Source organism: Chironomus tepperi, unplaced genomic scaffold (genome assembly GCF_022539635.2).
Source record: "Chironomus tepperi strain 1889 unplaced genomic scaffold, CSIRO-AGI_Ctep_v1 contig_443, whole genome shotgun sequence".
NCBI lineage: Eukaryota > Metazoa > Arthropoda > Insecta > Diptera > Chironomidae > Chironomus > Chironomus tepperi.
In genome coordinates this window covers 62,315-79,764 of record NW_027226565.1, presented here as the reverse complement: position 1 = coordinate 79,764, position 17,450 = coordinate 62,315, and the positions used below count along the sequence as shown (strand labels likewise).

Below are 17,450 nucleotides of genomic sequence, written 5' to 3'. Positions count from 1 at the left end.
CTGACAAATAATTACAATACTAGTTGCTACAGCTTAAATGTTCCACAAAACTTCACTTTTGTTTTTCAGAAATATTTTTTAATGAGTCCCAATTAGAAAATCTTGATTTAAAATGTCCATCCAACATGACCAGTCGTCAATAGATGAAAACAAACATTCAAAGATACATCAAACGATTCTAATTGCATTCATAGAAATAAGAGAAAAAAGTAATGATATCTATTGAAGAGAGAGGTTGTACATCAAAAGAAGCTGCAGGGTGAGCAACATCGCATTTTAAAGCATGACTTTTTGTCCCAAAATCTTAAAAAATTCATAATTCCCCATCATGACCACCCCCATTGGATATCGTCTGTTTTCAACAAAAATAATCAGCATGAATGGTAAGTAGGTAGGTAGGTAAAAAAATCTTAAAATGAACTTCATGATCAAAAGAGCAATTTTGCATACCTGAATAAGTTGTTGTTGTTGTTGTTTGTTTATCATAGGCACTTGAGGCAATGGCCTCATTTTAGCTGCAGCTAGTCTCAAACTTTGTACATAATCTTCATTACCTATATCACTCTCAGAATATCGATTATCATATAATCCCGTAACATTCACGTGCTCAAAGCTACTCGACGTAAATTCACCAAATTTAGATTCATCCATAAATTTTCCCGATGGATTTTTTGAGTATTTCATGCTAAAGCATTTATAGGTATTAAGTGGTGATTTCTCTTCGATATATTCACTCACTTGAAGTTGCGATGATGGATCGATATAGTCATTACTTCTGTATTTTTGCAGCGGTACAAATGTAGTCTCACTTATGTAATTTATTTGGTCGGTTGATGAATTTTGTTTATCGAATGATCCATTAAGTTGCAACAATGGCGGTTGCATTGGAAGTCCAATTTTTTGATTAGATCCGGACAATGCCTTATTCACTTTTCGTCTCTCATATGGACTTGTTGGCTTCGGTTTTGGACTAGATTTTATATAATACCAATCACTGAGTTGCTTTTGCTTATTCAGCGCTGCCTCAATCTCATCATCAATGCCACCATTTGGATCATAATTGATGATGTTGCTTTCTTTGTTCTTTTTAAGTGAACTGTTATAATCGATGCTGTTCATCAACATGTAATTATTTTTATTATTATTCTGCGTCATATTTTGTAACTCTGTTGCTTTATGATTAATACTATTGTTGTTGTTGTTACTGTATTCATTTGATATATTCCGATTCATATTGCTAATGATGTTTTGTTTATTCAAATGATAATCATCTGTTATTTTAAGTGTTTCGGATGTTGAATTAAATTTATCAAGTGATTCATAGCTTGAATGTGCAGCTATAACCTCAATTCTTTGTTGCTCGATGAATTTGTCATCTATAAAAAGAAAGAAAGAATAGATAAGAAGGGTAATTTAACATGTACAAGTGCATTAAGTGTAGCTATTAGTGAGGAACATGAAAGCATATTTTATGCACGAATTTGGAACATAAATTTTAAATATACGGAATTTTTATGCTTGCAACCTTTCTTTTTTTATTCATAAAATATGAATAAAGTTCTATCTGTTTTTTGACAATCCTTAATCTCATATGATTCCATTTAAATTGAATTTTCATATGTGGAAATATGCAAGTATGATAGTTTTTAAAATTAAATTTTATTCACCGTTTTGACGGATTATTCACACCGTTGTGAATATTAACTGATTTTTGGTTGAAATAAATCAATAGAAAAGCTGAGATTTTAAATAAAAATGATGTCACTTATGACGATTGAGTTTCAGGCAAGTCATTGTGATTCAGTATTGAAAAATGTTCATTGTTCTTGTTAAGATTATTCAGCAGTTTAATTTAAAGCAGAGATCGAAGTTGACTCGGATTTTGTTTGGAAATTTAACTTGAGTCGATTCGACTTTATATTAAATTCGAAACTTAAGCTCGCTAAGCTCCCGATAATGGAACTAAAAATATCCGGAAATGTCATGATGGGTCAAATCTATCTCGGTCCCGTCTTATCTCGGTCCCGTCTCATCCCAGTTCCATCTCATTCCAGTCCCGTCTAATCCCAGTTCCGTCTCATCACAGTCCCGTCTAATCCCAGTTCCGTCTCATCACAGTCCCGTCTCATCCCGGTCCCCTTTTTATCCCAGTCCAGTCTCATCACAGTCCCGTCTCATCCCGGTCCCGTCTCAACCCGGTCCCGCGAGAAATTAAGAAAGCTTAAAGTGCTTAATAGCTTAATTTTGGTTAGCAATTTTGAGTTTAAAATCTCATTATTAGGGTTTTCAATCCCGGGATTACATACATTTTGATCCCGGGATTGAAATCCCTACTCATTATAAGACATTTTGTAGAAATATTTATGCTACAGTAACATAACTAGATTGGAAGGCCCACGACATAGGGAGGCAACCAGAATCCAAACCAGCTTGACCCTGGCCTTAAGCCAAATTTGATGATATCCGGCCTTAAGCCAGATTTGATGATATCCGGCCTCAGGCCAGAATCAAGTCGGCATAGTTCGTATGTTTTCCGGCAAAGTTGGAAATTGACAGACATTTTATATTCAATCGCGTCGATTCGAGCGGACATTTCTATACATAATTTGAGTCGACTTCGAGCTATGTATTCCGGAATAGATGGGCTATGAGGCAAATAAAGAATCTGCATATATTTCAACTATTAATAATTCTAGCTTAAGTCGTTTTTTACCATCACTCGAATCCGTATCCATTGTTCCGAACTTTCAAAACTACACTGTCGATTTTAAAATTCTAACTCGTTGTCACGCGCTTATTTCGTCTTTAAACTCTTGTTGTCAATAAGATACTTGACCAATTTCAATAATTTATCAATGATCACTGGAAACACAAACAAAACATTTTAAGGTAGAAAATGCAAAGTTTACTATGATTTAAAAGATCTTGAATGAATTTCTAATTTATTCTCTAAATTATTTTACCTGAATATTTCACAGTACCTAAACATGTTCAAACAAAACCTCAAATTTATCTAAATTCATTTACTAACATGAATACGTTAAATTACAGTTTACAAGCCCGAGTATACAAAGAGCGTGCTCAGTTTTGTGAGCACGCTTCAGAGCATGCTCAAATTCATCGTTTTACGTGCTCACCATAGCATGCTCAACTGAGCACGCTCATGAGCACACTCTGAATGTGCTCTTGAAAAATAAAAAAATTTTTTGAACGTGCTCAGGTGAGCACGTTCACCTGAGCATGCTCATGAGCATACTCAAAATCAAAATTTTGATGTGCTCACCTGAGCACACTATTGAGCATGCTCTTGAGCACATCTTAAGCATGCTCATGCAAAATGGCATTTTAAATATTAGCATGCTCATCTGAGCATACTCTTGAGCATGCTCCTGAGCATATCTTGAGCATGTTCGTGTATTATGCCACATTTTATTTTAACATGCTCACCTGAGCACATCGTTGAGCATGCTCATGAGCACATTCTGAGCATGCTCATGTATTATGCCACATTTAATTTTAACATGCTCACCTGAGCACATCGTTGAGCATGCTCAAGAGCACACTCTGAGCACGACAAGAAAATGTGGTTTGTGAAATTTCAGCATGCTCACCTGAGCACATCATTGAGCATGTTCAAGAGCACACTCTGAGCACGACAAGAAAATGTGGTTTGTGAAATTTCAGCATGCTCACCTGAGCACATCGTTGAGCATGCTCAAGAGCACACTCTGAGCATGACAAGAAAATGTGGTTTGTGAAATTTCAGCATGCTCACCTGAGCACATCGTTGAGCATGCTCAAGAGCACACTCTGAGCACAACGAGAAAATGTGGTTTATGAAAATTCAGCATGCTCACCTGAGCACATCGTTGAGCATGCTCAAGAGCACACTCTGAGCATGACAAGAAAATGTGGTTTGTGAAATTTCAGCATGCTCACCTGAGCACATCGTTGAGCATGCTCAAGAGCACACTCTGAGCATGACAAGAAAATGTGGTTTGTGAAATTTCAGCATGCTCACCTGAGCACATCGTTGAGCATGCTCAAGAGCACACTCTGAGCACAACGAGAAAATGTGGTTTATGAAAATTCAGCATGCTCACCTGAGCACATCGTTGAGCATGCTCAAGAGCACACTCTGAGCACAACGAGAAAATGTGGTTTATGAAAATTCAGCATGCTCACCTGAGCACATCGTTGAGCATGCTCAAGAGCACACTCTGAGCATGACAAGAAAATGTGGTTTGTGAAATTTCAGCATGCTCACCTGAGCACATCGTTGAGCATGCTCAAGAGCACACTCTGAGCACAACGAGAAAATGTGGTTTATGAAAATTCAGCATGCTCACCTGAGCACATCGTTGAGCATGCTCAAGAGCACACTCTGAGCACAACGAGAAAATGTGGTTTATGAAAATTCAGCATGCTCACCTGAGCACATCGTTGAGCATGCTCAAGAGCACACTCTGAGCACAACGAGAAAATGTGGTTTATGAAAATTCAGCATGCTCACCTGAGCACATCGTTGAGCATGCTCAAGAGCACACTCTGAGCACAACAAGAAAACTTGGAAAATTTTGGAAAATTTTATGAAAATTATCCACCTGAAAATACAGTGAAACACGGAAAAAAATAACCAAAAAACTCTTAAAATTAATCAGTAAAATACATAACATTTATATATGGTTTTTGCCATTTATAAACTATTAGGTAAAATACAGCGGTGGCGTAATGGTTAAGGCGATGGTCTCATATAGCAACGAAGCGGTCTCAGGTTCGAATCCAGGTGAAAGCGAAATTTTCTAACTTTGGTTTTTTTCAGATTATTAATTAAACAGGATTTATTACAATAACATTTTCTAATAGTACTAATATTATATAATTAAAAAAGTACATCTCTCTCTCTCTCTTCCATAAGTGAAAATTAATTAATTTTTTTTAAATTTTGCATATTTATGAATGCTTAGTGAGCACGCTATAGAACATACTCAGTGAGTATGCTCATTGAGCATGCTCCTAAGTATGCTCTGAGCATGCTCAACTTTATGTCACATGACACTTTTCAAAAAATGTCTCATGTCACACCACATTCCAGAGCATGCTCACAATGTGCTCTGAGCACGTTAAAAGAGCATGCTCTCTGAGCGTGCTCAGAGGCGTAAAGTAGTGGCATCAGGTTTTGTATGAAAGAGCATGCTCACACTAGCGTGCTCAGCGAAAATTTGAGCATGCTCTTAGCGTGCTCTTTGTACACTCGGGAAGTCTCCACCAATCAATACAATTCCTTCTAAAGTTTCAATAAAATTGAACGTGCAATATGCTGACCAAATAAACCACACCAAATCTCACTTCAGCCATAAAACACGGCACGAATATAAAGAAATATTTTATTTTTTTTATTCTCCACTCACCTTGGTTCTGTGGTAATCGATTAATTCTCATTTGTGGACTGTGCGGACTCGACAAATTCTCGCAGCTTACGTTATCGAGAAACCCATTTAAGCTCATTGCATCGGCTGGATCATTTGGTAAAGTGCTTTTATCAATAACAGTTGATTTCTTTAGTAGCATCTGGAATATATTATGAGAATTTCTTTATATTTGCTATTTCCATTCATCTATTCATATTGTTTACTACAATGGAATTGATTCTCCTTTTTTTGTGTGCCGATTCTATTTTTATATGGCAATGCTTAAAGCCATTTCTATCGATAAAAAAATAAAATTCATTTGCAAAAATAATAAAAACTGACCTGTATGGGCTCTTCCTGATCGTGACTACTCTCGTCACTACTCGAATAGCTCGACGATGAATAATAACGTTCATGAAATAATCTATGATTTGGTATCGTTTTATTTCTTATACGCGATGTAGATGATGATGTTGCAAGCAACAATTGTGGACTAGAGCATCTCCTTTGTTGTAATCGACTTGTTTTACGGACTGGTATACGGGATCGAAATGATGCTGACTTTTTAATGTGTGACATTTCTTGGACGGTAAGGCAATGGAAGAGTTGTTGCTTCCTGGAAAATAGATTAAATTGTTGTTAATGATTGGGGTTTGGTAAAGTTTCGATTTTGATCAATTCTCGAGACTGACATCGACACTGAGGCCGGAACCTAGATTGAGATCTAGACTTCAAAGGACCAAAGGATTAGGAAGTCTTGATCTCACTCAGCAAGTGTTCAAAAAACCCTAACATACAAAGACACCGCTTTTAGGTCTCGGTCTCCAAGGAACCAAATGACTAAGAAACCTTGAACTCGGTTGCTATGGAAAAAGGACTGGAAAGTCTTAGGCTTAGTCTCCAAACGAACCAAATGACTGAAAAGTCTTTGTTTAAATCAAAAAACCAATGAATCAAAGATCTGAGAAGTCTTTGTCTCGGTCTCTAAGGAACTAAAGGTCTGAAGTGTATTGGTTTCAGTCTCCAAGCAGTCAAAGGACTGGTAACTCTTGGTCTCAGTCTCAGAAATAAATGTGCGTACATAAATTCATAAAAAAAAATCCAACAATCAACAGCAAAAACTTCCATCCCAACCACACAGGTACTTTAAAAATCACTTTAATACCAATCACGTAACTTTTATTTTCCATACCAAAATATGGAAAATAACGAAAAATTTTTGACAGACAACATACTAATTGGGCACATAAAATGATAATATCACTGTCAGTTCAAAATGTTGCTGAATAAGTTATGTGGTTTTATTTCACTTTCTGCTCATAAAAAAGTATACGAACAAAAATAAAAAAAATTCATTTCAGTTTTCATTTAATTCATGCTTGCATGATTTATGCATTCAACTTTCACATTCAGATTTGCTCATCCATTTATCTCTCTAAAATAATATTTTCCCTTTCATATTCACACGGCTGGCGATTTTTATTTTTTTTATTGATATTTAAGAATATTCTTTGTTGCTGTGACTTCATACATAGCTAGAGAACTATTCGTCATGTGTACTTAATTGTCTTTCGCAAGGTCAAAAACTTGTTTCATTCGTTTGCGTTGACTGAACAGGCGAATAACATCAATCATTATAGTTTTTTTTTTGTATCTACCTAAGCCATATTTGCTTTATCTTAAATCTAGTTGAATGGAATGAAATGCTTCGAGAACGTTACAAAAAAGTACGGCAATGTATGATAGGGATGTTCGGTTATTACGTAACGTAATTAGTGAGCAGGTCCATAAAATCGACTTTTTGGCATGCCCCACCCCTCCCCTATGCGTATCCATGCTTAAGTCTCTATATAACCCTCAATACCCCACGCCCTCTTCCAACATTCCTAAAGAGCACTACATCATAATTGAACAGCCCCCAAATATGTACATGCTTAACCAGCATAAATCTATTCTTATTTAAAACAGTTTTTCAATTATGGATACGTAAATTACCAATATAGAAGTCACATTCTATTTAGATTTAAAGTTATGAGTATGATGAATGTTGGAAATAAATTGTCGAATTTGGAACGTATGTTGGATAATTTTAGTGATTTTCTGCATGAATAAGAATCATGCCTAAAGGCAATTTTCAAACAAAATGATTAAGAAAAGAATTATTAACATAAATAAAGAGAGAGACATGAAGAAATAGACTAAAATAATGTTTGCATGACCAAGATACAGTTAGGTGAAATTTTTGGATGGAATTAAATTTTTTGTGTGCTTAAATATAATAATGAAAGTTTGTTGAAATGAGGAGGTGACCCTGCAAAAGTTCACGAAAATTAAACCACATTTTTGACTAAATGTAGGTAAACAGCTGATTGCTTACACAAAGCCAAAACAAGGAAACAAAGAAGCAGCTGTTTATGAATTTGCGTATATTATAAATAACACAAATCTTTGGCTATACAAAACATATTTTGGAAAGCTTTGCTCTGAATAAAAATCAGTATTGACTTAGACAAGTTGTATTCAAGGTATGGGAACTGTCTTTTAATTCCTTTTAGGCAGTGTTGTCCAAATTATATCCAAAATTCAGAGAAAATGCCATAAGCCGAATGTCGTGTGTGGTATCAGTCGTGGCTTATCACCAATGTGTGTCGAGTGACAAAATAGTTTTGGACAAAACTGCTGTAAGGCTTAGGTGGTCAACCTCTTTTGAGCCACAACCTAGAAACTTACAAGTGAAATTTTAGGAATTTTTCAATTTTTTTCATTTAGAAAACTGTCAGTTTTTTGATTTTTTAGAAAATTTTCTAGGTACAACTGAGATTTTTCACGTCACACTTGTGTGATGCGGTACACAAGTGGCTAATGATCTAAGCCAGTGTTGTGCAATCTTTTAATTCTCGCGACACACCTTATTAGCAAGTTATGATTGCAACCGGACACATCATATGATTCATGACAATTCCAACAATTTTTTAACGGCACACTAGAGCACCGCGGCATACAGAGTGTCCATCACTACCCAAATTTCTAGCAGTTCCACGCCTTAGTCGTATCTAAATATATCCCCAAAAAATAAAAAGTGCTTAGAAATTTTACGACATAGACGAGTGTAGAGTTGATTTAGTGATGATATGACAGCTAGTAATTAATCCGAAAATATAATGATTATAAAAGACATGCAACATACATTAAGAAGCACAAAACATTTTTTTGAACAATACTTGATCATGTCAAATTCAAAAAGTTACAAGAGAATCCCAGCAACAACAATAAAGACCCCACATTTTTCTATAAAACTTTCTTTCATCAATTACAACATTTTCATTTTTTTTGGTGAAATCAACTCAGCATTAATGTCGAAATCTATCAAGCATATGGTACTGATCACGTACTAAATACCATATAATTTCCATTATTAAATAGTACTTAAGTTAATTATTACTCAACTTAAGTCTATAAAAAAATTTCCATTTACAATTTAATTTTCCAGTCATGCGAATATACACATGCTGCCACAAAAACCCCAACACAAAAATAGTTTCTAATTTATGGTTCTAGATGAAAAAATCAATTAAACTTCTTCAGATCAATTTCAATTTTTCTGAAAAATACTCATCAAAAATTAAAAAAGTTTAGATTCTAGACTTTATATTCAGTGCCATTTTCATCTGCTTGTATTTCATCTCAATTTTATTTCTTCGTGTTTATGCTTCATTCTGTTTATTTTTCTAGCTCTAAAATGTTGTGAAGAAAAGCAGAAACTTCAACTTGATGCTCACAATAAATTAAATTAAAGCGATTTTGTTTTGTTTTTTTTTTTTTTTGGTGCTCGTGCGTTTCTCTTCTTTTAATTTCATTGACCTTATTCACCACACGAGGTCAAATGAATTTTGTTGAAATTAAGAATTTTCACTTTTTTTATCGGTAATCAAAAAAGTCGGTCGAAATTCCTCAATTTAAATAAATTTAGAAATTAAAAAGAAGACCAAAGACAAGAATAAGGAACACGGGCAACTACACAGAGCTCGAAATCGATTCGAGTCATCTAGAATTCGGCATGTTTTGACTCCAGTCGACTTCAAGTTGAGCTCTGCAAATTTCAAATCAATGGAAGCAAATTCAAGTCAATTCTCACATTTAATTTGACACAAATTCGACTACTGGAACCAATTATGTAAAAAAAACTATTTTTTTATTATTAAATTGCTAAAATTCAATTCAAATGAGAATCAATGGAGCGAACAGACACAAAAAGCATTTAAAATTCCTTTTTTACAATCAATTGTGAGGAAGAAGATGAAAAGAATTTTTTTTATTTCAATCTCTGTTCATTCATTCATTGCTTAGCTTTGCTCAACTTACTGCTGTAACTATGCTGATGTAATATGTAAAATTGGAAACAAATCTATCTTTATGGATGGATGAATTGTTGGTAAATTTGATTTAGATGAAGCTTGGATGAGGAATTTACTGGGAATATTAAGTTAAGGTTTTGAAGTGGAACTACTTATGTGCTATATTGCTATTTTTATGGTTTAGCGATCCAGGGGTACTTTAGATAGCTTTACAGGTTAAGCTATCTATCCACGATACTGAGTGCTCTACTCTTGATTGGACACAACATTAATTTGACATTCAGCACTCCTAAATCATAAAGAATATCAAGATATTTGATCTATGGAACTACAATTCTAACCAGCTAAGATTTCCTAAAGACAATCAGCTAAATCTCGCAAAATAAATTCATGCTGAGGTAAATAATGCAGAAACAGAAGCTGAAGATTACACAACAAACTTGTTTCTCTTGTCAATCACACTGTAGCACTTCATAATTTTTGAGAATCACTTCCTATTTCATAAAAATACATTAAAGTAATTATCCAGATGATGATTGTGATCGTCATTAATAAAAGCATAAAAAGATGTAAAAATAGAGATGAAAACACAAAGCAGCAAAAATCTTCTCATCGACTCGAGACACAAAAAGTTTTATTTCATGAATCACGAATCTAGTAAATTTCAATTTTATAGCAAAAGAGAAAAAATCAACAGAATATAAAAATCGACAGACATAAAACACGCCACAATGATGATGACCGTAACGTTTTTAACTAGATATCATCTTTCTTGCTGAAATGGAAACTGTTTTAAGGTCTCGAAAAAAAATTTATTTTTACTTCTCAAGCATAAAATTTAATTCATAAATTGTATATCAATGTATTATCATGGACATGTGTGTATTGTGCATACAATTTGACCTTGCTTTCGATTGTTGATTCTCATCCGAGCTGTAATCGTCTGTTTATGTCTAGCATCGGCAATTTACGTACTGAATTATGTATGTTCAATGGAACTTGAGATCTTGAAAAATATTTTCGCGAACATGAGTCATTGAGAGATGAATTTGTAGAGGAATAAGACGCCACATTCGACCAATTATCAAAATAAGAATAGGAAGTGCCAAAATATGTGAAGATTCGTTGATTCCGTTATTGTCGAGATGAACTTTTGTACGTCGTTCAATTATCTGGGTGAAAAAGCAATTAGTATCGCCAAATATGTTATTAACCGTACATACTGGAATGAGTTCTCGCGTCTCACAAAAATGGCAAAAAACGCAACAAAACCATGAAAAAAACTTTTCGATTAAGTTTCGCTCTAAATTTTCTATGCTTTACTTTTTGCTTATACGTCAAACATGAAAAAAAAGTTTAATGCATGACAAAAAAGCCACAAAAATGACAGTTGAAGTTTTCATCGCTGCTCATGCTGTTATGTTGATGCTGAAAAGGCACAGTGAAGTTCAAACAAATTTTCAGTCACGGTTGAGCATACGAGACATTTAAATATTAATTCAACGGCAGCTAGGCTAAATGCATAGCTTAATTAAAAAGTTTTCACTCGTTTACTAACAAGTGAGAGTTCAGGCGATGCTGCATGAAATTAATACATAAACTAATGGACATTTAATATCTTTACGACTCAAGCATTAAGGCATTAAAAATAAATAAATTTTCCGCATCATCAAAAACTTGCGACGTCAGGTGCTGATTGCTCTAAATTTATATGAAAAATTGAGTTCAGTGCACCCACACAGGCATTCCGTTAAGTATGCGGTCATAAATTTTAAATTATTACAGTTTAAGTCATTTATGTCACTTTGATAAAAGGCATTCGACTGATTCAAAAATTCATTCAATAAAATTTTTCATAATTGTGTGAAACTCACATAAAGTTCCGTAGGAATGAAGAGCTATCAGCCACAACTCATTGAGACAGAAAGTGAAGGCAAAAAAAATAATAAGTGGGCAATAAAATTTCCGTTTTTGGCTTTTAAGGCTGCAAATGCGAGACATAAAGGCAATAATATTTATCGGAGGAGTGAACTGTGATTGCAATAAATTTATTTGCAAGAGATCTGCACAGTCAACACACTCTGTAAAGCGATTTTGTCGTCATCATCATAATAATAATAAATTGGTTGATGTCGCGTGTTGGATGATGACGATGATCTCCATGTTGTTGTGTCTGTGGGTGCTGCAAAATATTCGTCTATCAATTCATCTAATGAAGTGCTTATTTTTGTGTGAGAAGAAGCTAATTGGAGTCTTGGGAAGGTTGGTGTATTAATCATACGGAATTGATCTTTATTTAGATGATTTTGCATGCTATGGCTTTATTTTGGACTAGAATAAGACTCAAATTTTATAATCCAGACCCTAAATATTGAGAATATTGTAATAGAACTGCAAACACCTTAAATGTTCATAAACGACACTATTTGTAGGAAAGTCATTTTTATAGCACATAATAAGCATATATAGGCATTCATATCTAGGAATGAAGAAGAAGTGAGTAGGAGATATGGAATGACACAGAAACAGTTGCGAGACCGAGTCAATAACTAAAGAAATGTTTTGCTTCTTATCAGCAACTAAAAAATGAGTTTAGAATAAATTTCAAAATGAAAATAAACAATGGATATGAAAAGAAATTTTTATCAGCAGTTTTGAGGCTTAAAATAGAAAAATTAGCGATGACTCATATGTTGTGAATGAACAGAACAAGAAAGAAACTTGAATGAATATTAAGGAGAAAAGAAGGCACAAAGATGTTCAATTTATTTATTTTTAGACTCTCACGATTTTATTCTCAATTTTTTGCTGGAATTCCTTCACATTCAAGTCGAACATCAGCAATCTGTTGATGTTAATGCCAAATATTCTCTTTTGATTCTTTCGTGTGCTTCGCATGTGTTTTATCAATTAACATCCACTGCCATTTGGTGGGCCAACAGACATGGGCAGTCGATATTCAGACATTTTATAGGAAGATCATTCAATCAATCAATTCAGCAGGAACCACAAAACAGTTTGGCATACACCAAAAACATTCATGTCGAAAGTCAACAGAGACATGGAAAAAGGAAGGAAGAGAAACATGAAAGAACATTCCACAGCAATAAATTTGATAATTGTACAAACGAATATTACATGCAACGCATATGCTGCACATAGATTCCATATCCATTCACTCATAACATTCTCGTCTAATTTTACATCTCAATTTTACACTCAAATATTTCAATTTTCTATGCGGGATGCCTCAATTATTTCTAATTATTAATCTTCCTCTCCTATTGTCTGTGAGCATTACTGCAGTTGAATTGTCAGATTTTTTAAGACACTAAAAAAAGAGAAACTTTTCCTTACCATTTGATTAATAAAAATTGTTAATCCACTTATGTATTGTTGGTGTTGCTGCTGTTATGAATTCTACATAAATTTCTATGCACAGTGCACTCTCAGTTTAATTTATGGCTGTTTTTTTTGCGCTCTCTTTCTTTCCACAGCTACTAATACTCACTGCTTATAATATTATTAAAAATGACTATTAAAATATTGTCTGTGTAGCTAATGCTTGTATTTTTATTATTACTATTATTATAGCTTCGCGTACAAGCAGTGGAAAAAAAAATTCCAATAACAAGCAGTGAAAGAGAAATTAAATCGAATTGCCGGCTTGATAATAATTTTTAACAGCAATTTTAAGTGAAATTGCTTTTTTCACTTCACTTCTTTTCACTTTTTAATTCAGACGCCAGAATTCGCATTTATTGCACAATAATAAATTCCAATTAAAATTTTTGCTTGTTAACTTTTTTTGATTTTATTGCATTTTATGAAGTCACTCTTATCTTCTTTTTGATGGAATTGATCATCAATCGATTTCTATTTTTTTTTATAGGCACACGAAAATTAACATTTCACTATTTTTGTTCCTCACACCATTGGGAATTTTTTTCGGTTAAAATTCCTCCAATCCAAATTGAATTGCACTTAAAAACTTGATCATAAATTCATGATTTCTTATTCACACAATGGATTTTTATTATTATTAATTTTATAATTTTTTTTTTTTCAATTCTTCTCACTGTGAGACCAAACACCATAAGCATCTCTTCTTCTTTTTCCGACAAATTCTCTCTTTTTCCTCGTTCTTTTCTCTTCTTTTTTTATGATTTATTCCGATTTATTGTACATATGTTGAGTTCTGTTTTAAGTTTAAAACTTGGTATGAAATTCCATATAACAAGTATGCGCATAGAGTGTTTTTACACAAAAAAATATTTAAATCACATTCCAATCTCTTGTTTTTCAATTTTATTATAAATTGCGTAGCTTGGTATTCACATATCTCCCGGTTTTTAATTCCATAGATTGTTATTTCTGTTAAGATAAAAAAAAATTGAAACTTTTTGAACGAGGAAACTCTTTGTTGTGTTTATGTAGCTATTTATGAGGAAATATAATTTTTTAGAGAATTTTTTTCAGACATATGGGAATATTTTCTAAACAAAAATATTGAACAATGAATTGATTTTTGTTTTTTGTGTTCGCAAAAACTTAATTTGATAAATTTGCGTTTAAGATTGTAAAGAATAGCTAGACAAAGCATAGCATTTGAAATCATTGACCTGAATGAACATTTTATTGAATCATGTTGGAGAAACCTTTTCGCATAGCTTAACCATATTTCTGGGAAGCACACGGTTTAGATATTGCCGAAAATCTAGACTTAGACTTACCTCTGGCCTGAATCCGGATTTCATCGAATCGAGACAAAGACAAGAGTCACGATGGTCTGTTATATTAAGTATTTTCAACTACTTATTCACCGTGTGACTTTCGGGATTAATACATGTTCAGAATTATTTTAAAACATTGATTGGCTTCAATCTTGTTTTATTCAACTTTTTAGAAGATTCTAGAAGCTACCTCTGTCTTAAAAGATGGACTCGAATAGCAAAAATCGAATAATTAATCAAAAATTTCACCCAAATTGGCATTTTATTTGATGCGGATTCAAAGTCACACTGGCTTGGTGCCGGATTTCGGATCGATAAACCGACTTTTTTGACTTAGACACTCTGAAAATTGAAGAATTACACAATTTTGGTAAGAAAAAATTGTACAATTTCTATAATTTTCACAATTTTTAAATAGCTCTGAGTCTTAACTACTTGTGATTCTCGGATGATATATTTGGATTTTGTACTTTTTCGTGCATCATTCGATTAGGCCTTGGATTTAACATTCGTAATTAAAATTTGAAACCCTACCGAGAAACACCAATGAAGAAGACGAAGAAACGAATCGTTTAAGTTTCTGTCACGACTTTATTAATTAACACCAAATGAAAGTCATCTCCATGAGAAAGCCTATTGGTAGCCAAATAAAGTTACTCCCAAAAGCAAAGAGACCGATTTTATTTACCATAGTGGTATATCTGTTCTACAGGGAATTACTGGTAAAACTGGTAAAAGTTATCTAAGGACAAATCCAGCCCTTACATATGAAGAGCATGCTTACAGTAATGAGCTCATAAAAGTGTGTGTACACAGAGTATGCTGTTTGTCTGTTAGGACAGCTTTCGAAGAACTATCCAAGGAAGCAAGCTAGTAAGTGGTATTTCTGTAATATGAAGGCATGTTCTTTGCCTTTTGGAGCCAGATTAATAAATGCATTAAAGATGGATAATTCCATTGAGGAACATGATTCATGTGTGTTGCTCGGTAGAGATTTAATTTACAATTTATCAAAGTTACAGTGTCTTTACTCTATGAATCATCATGCTTTATTACTATCTTAAAACAAACAAAAAAAAAAAGATTAAAAATTTTAGGTAGCCTTGAATATTCTTGAACCAAAAGAATAATTATTGTCCAAATCCGGGATGGTTTCTATGAGAATTATACAGGTTTAATATTCTTTTAATAATCACAAAAGTGTCTATCTATTCATTTGACGAAGGTCTAAATTATTTTGCGAATAATCTCACTATTGAAGCGCATTAAGTTCGGTATTGACCTCTCAAAAAATTATTAAATGATCTCATTATCACCTTGGATTATTTAAAAAGTTAGCAAAACATTCACGCTTTAAAATTTGATTATTTTAAATAAACTTCAAATTGAAGCATAATCTGTTGATATTTTGAGTATGGTTCATAAAATTGTAACTTTCATCTTCTGAATAAAATCAGATTTTATTGCCGGACCAGAGACAATCCTTAAAATAACTTCAGTCAAAATATTCACACAAAAATTCCTAATTTTATTAAATGTTTACGCAAACACGACGTCAAAGCCATAAAAGCGAAAATAAAACTGAATTATTCATATAGTAATTCCCAAAAAAATAATATGATGCATAAGAGTCTGTAGAATCCATAGAAGAAACTGTTTATCACAAAATTCTATGACTATACTCAATATACTAACAAAAATTCCAAGAATTCGAACGAAAAATCACAACAGAAGTGATTCAAATGTTTATTCAGGTTTCATACTTTTTGCGTAACACAGCAGAATTTAATTTTAAATGCCGCTCATAACACCACAGAGGTTTCCAAGTCTTAAACTCACTTTTTATTTTATTCACTTTATTCCAATTCCAATTATTTGCAAGTTTATTAATCCACAGAGAATGTAAACGACACGATAAAAATCAGCAAATATAACAAGTTTCGATTAAAATCAATATTTAAAGTAAAATTCTTATGCAAATAAATTTAAACTCACTAAGAATATCAATTCTTTTTTTTGTATATTTCTGTTAAATTACACAATGTTTTCAATTTTTTCTCACAAATATTTGAACCACTTTACACTACTGTGTAAAAATACATATTCCAGTCAATGCTGTTTTTTGCCGTTGTATGTAAAATAAATTAGCAAATCACAAGATTATGTTCGCCAACGCGCAATAATTTATAAAGAAAATAATAATAACAAATGTCGAGGTAGAATTTATTGAAAAAAATTTAATATTAATATTTTTCAACGCAGTTTATATGTAAACATATTGAATGATCGCGAGTGACTGAACGTGATCTCACTTGTGCTGTTTTTACATTTGCTTCGAAATGTTGTTTTTTTATAGGAAATGAGAATAAGAAGAAAAGAATTTGAGAGAGAAACTGATCGTGTGACGTGTGAGCAACATGTTGCTGTGTGATGTGTCAACTTGTTGTGTGACGGAGAATTGTGATCGGTGGATTTATGCTTTGTATGAATTTTGTATGGATTTGCTAGTTATTGACTAAGATCTTAGGATATTGACTAGTTGAGATCAACAAAATTATGAATGAAATTTTATAAAATTCTAAGTTTATAAAATAAATTTTTAAGAATTTTCCAGAGTAGCACAAATCAACCGGCCGTTTTCTGTTGACTAAAAACACGAATGGGATAAGTTGGTTCATCGATCCATAAACCGGTACTAGACCGGCGTTACTCTGGAATGATTCCGGATTTGATTCGAATCCTGTATCAAGTCATGAAGGCTTGGGAATTTATTAACTGTCCCAGAAAGCAAACGATGAAGGACTGAACAAAAATCCGACCCAGACCCGACTTGACTCTAGTTTGAGGTCAGATTTCATCGAATAGGCCAGTCTACGGTTAGAATTACACTGACCTTGTGCCGGATTGTCAGCAATTTCTACGTCATTTGCTTTTTGGGTCAATTAATCGAT

The 17,450-nt window shown here is 33.3% G+C and overlaps 1 protein-coding gene across 1 annotated transcript; it reads right to left on the bottom strand.

Moving 5' to 3' along the window:
- Positions 1-450: 450 nt before the first annotated feature.
- Positions 451-16,428, bottom strand: LOC139097942 (rho GTPase-activating protein gacZ-like; the record flags this gene model as incomplete). Its single annotated transcript, XM_070649965.1, has 5 exons — positions 16,339-16,428; positions 13,124-14,140; positions 5,754-6,027; positions 5,412-5,571; positions 451-1,376 (listed from the first exon to the last, which is right to left on the bottom strand). Coding segments are annotated over exons 3-5 (1,323 nt in total), but the record flags the coding sequence as incomplete, so codon positions are not given.
- Positions 16,429-17,450: the final 1,022 nt, after the last annotated feature.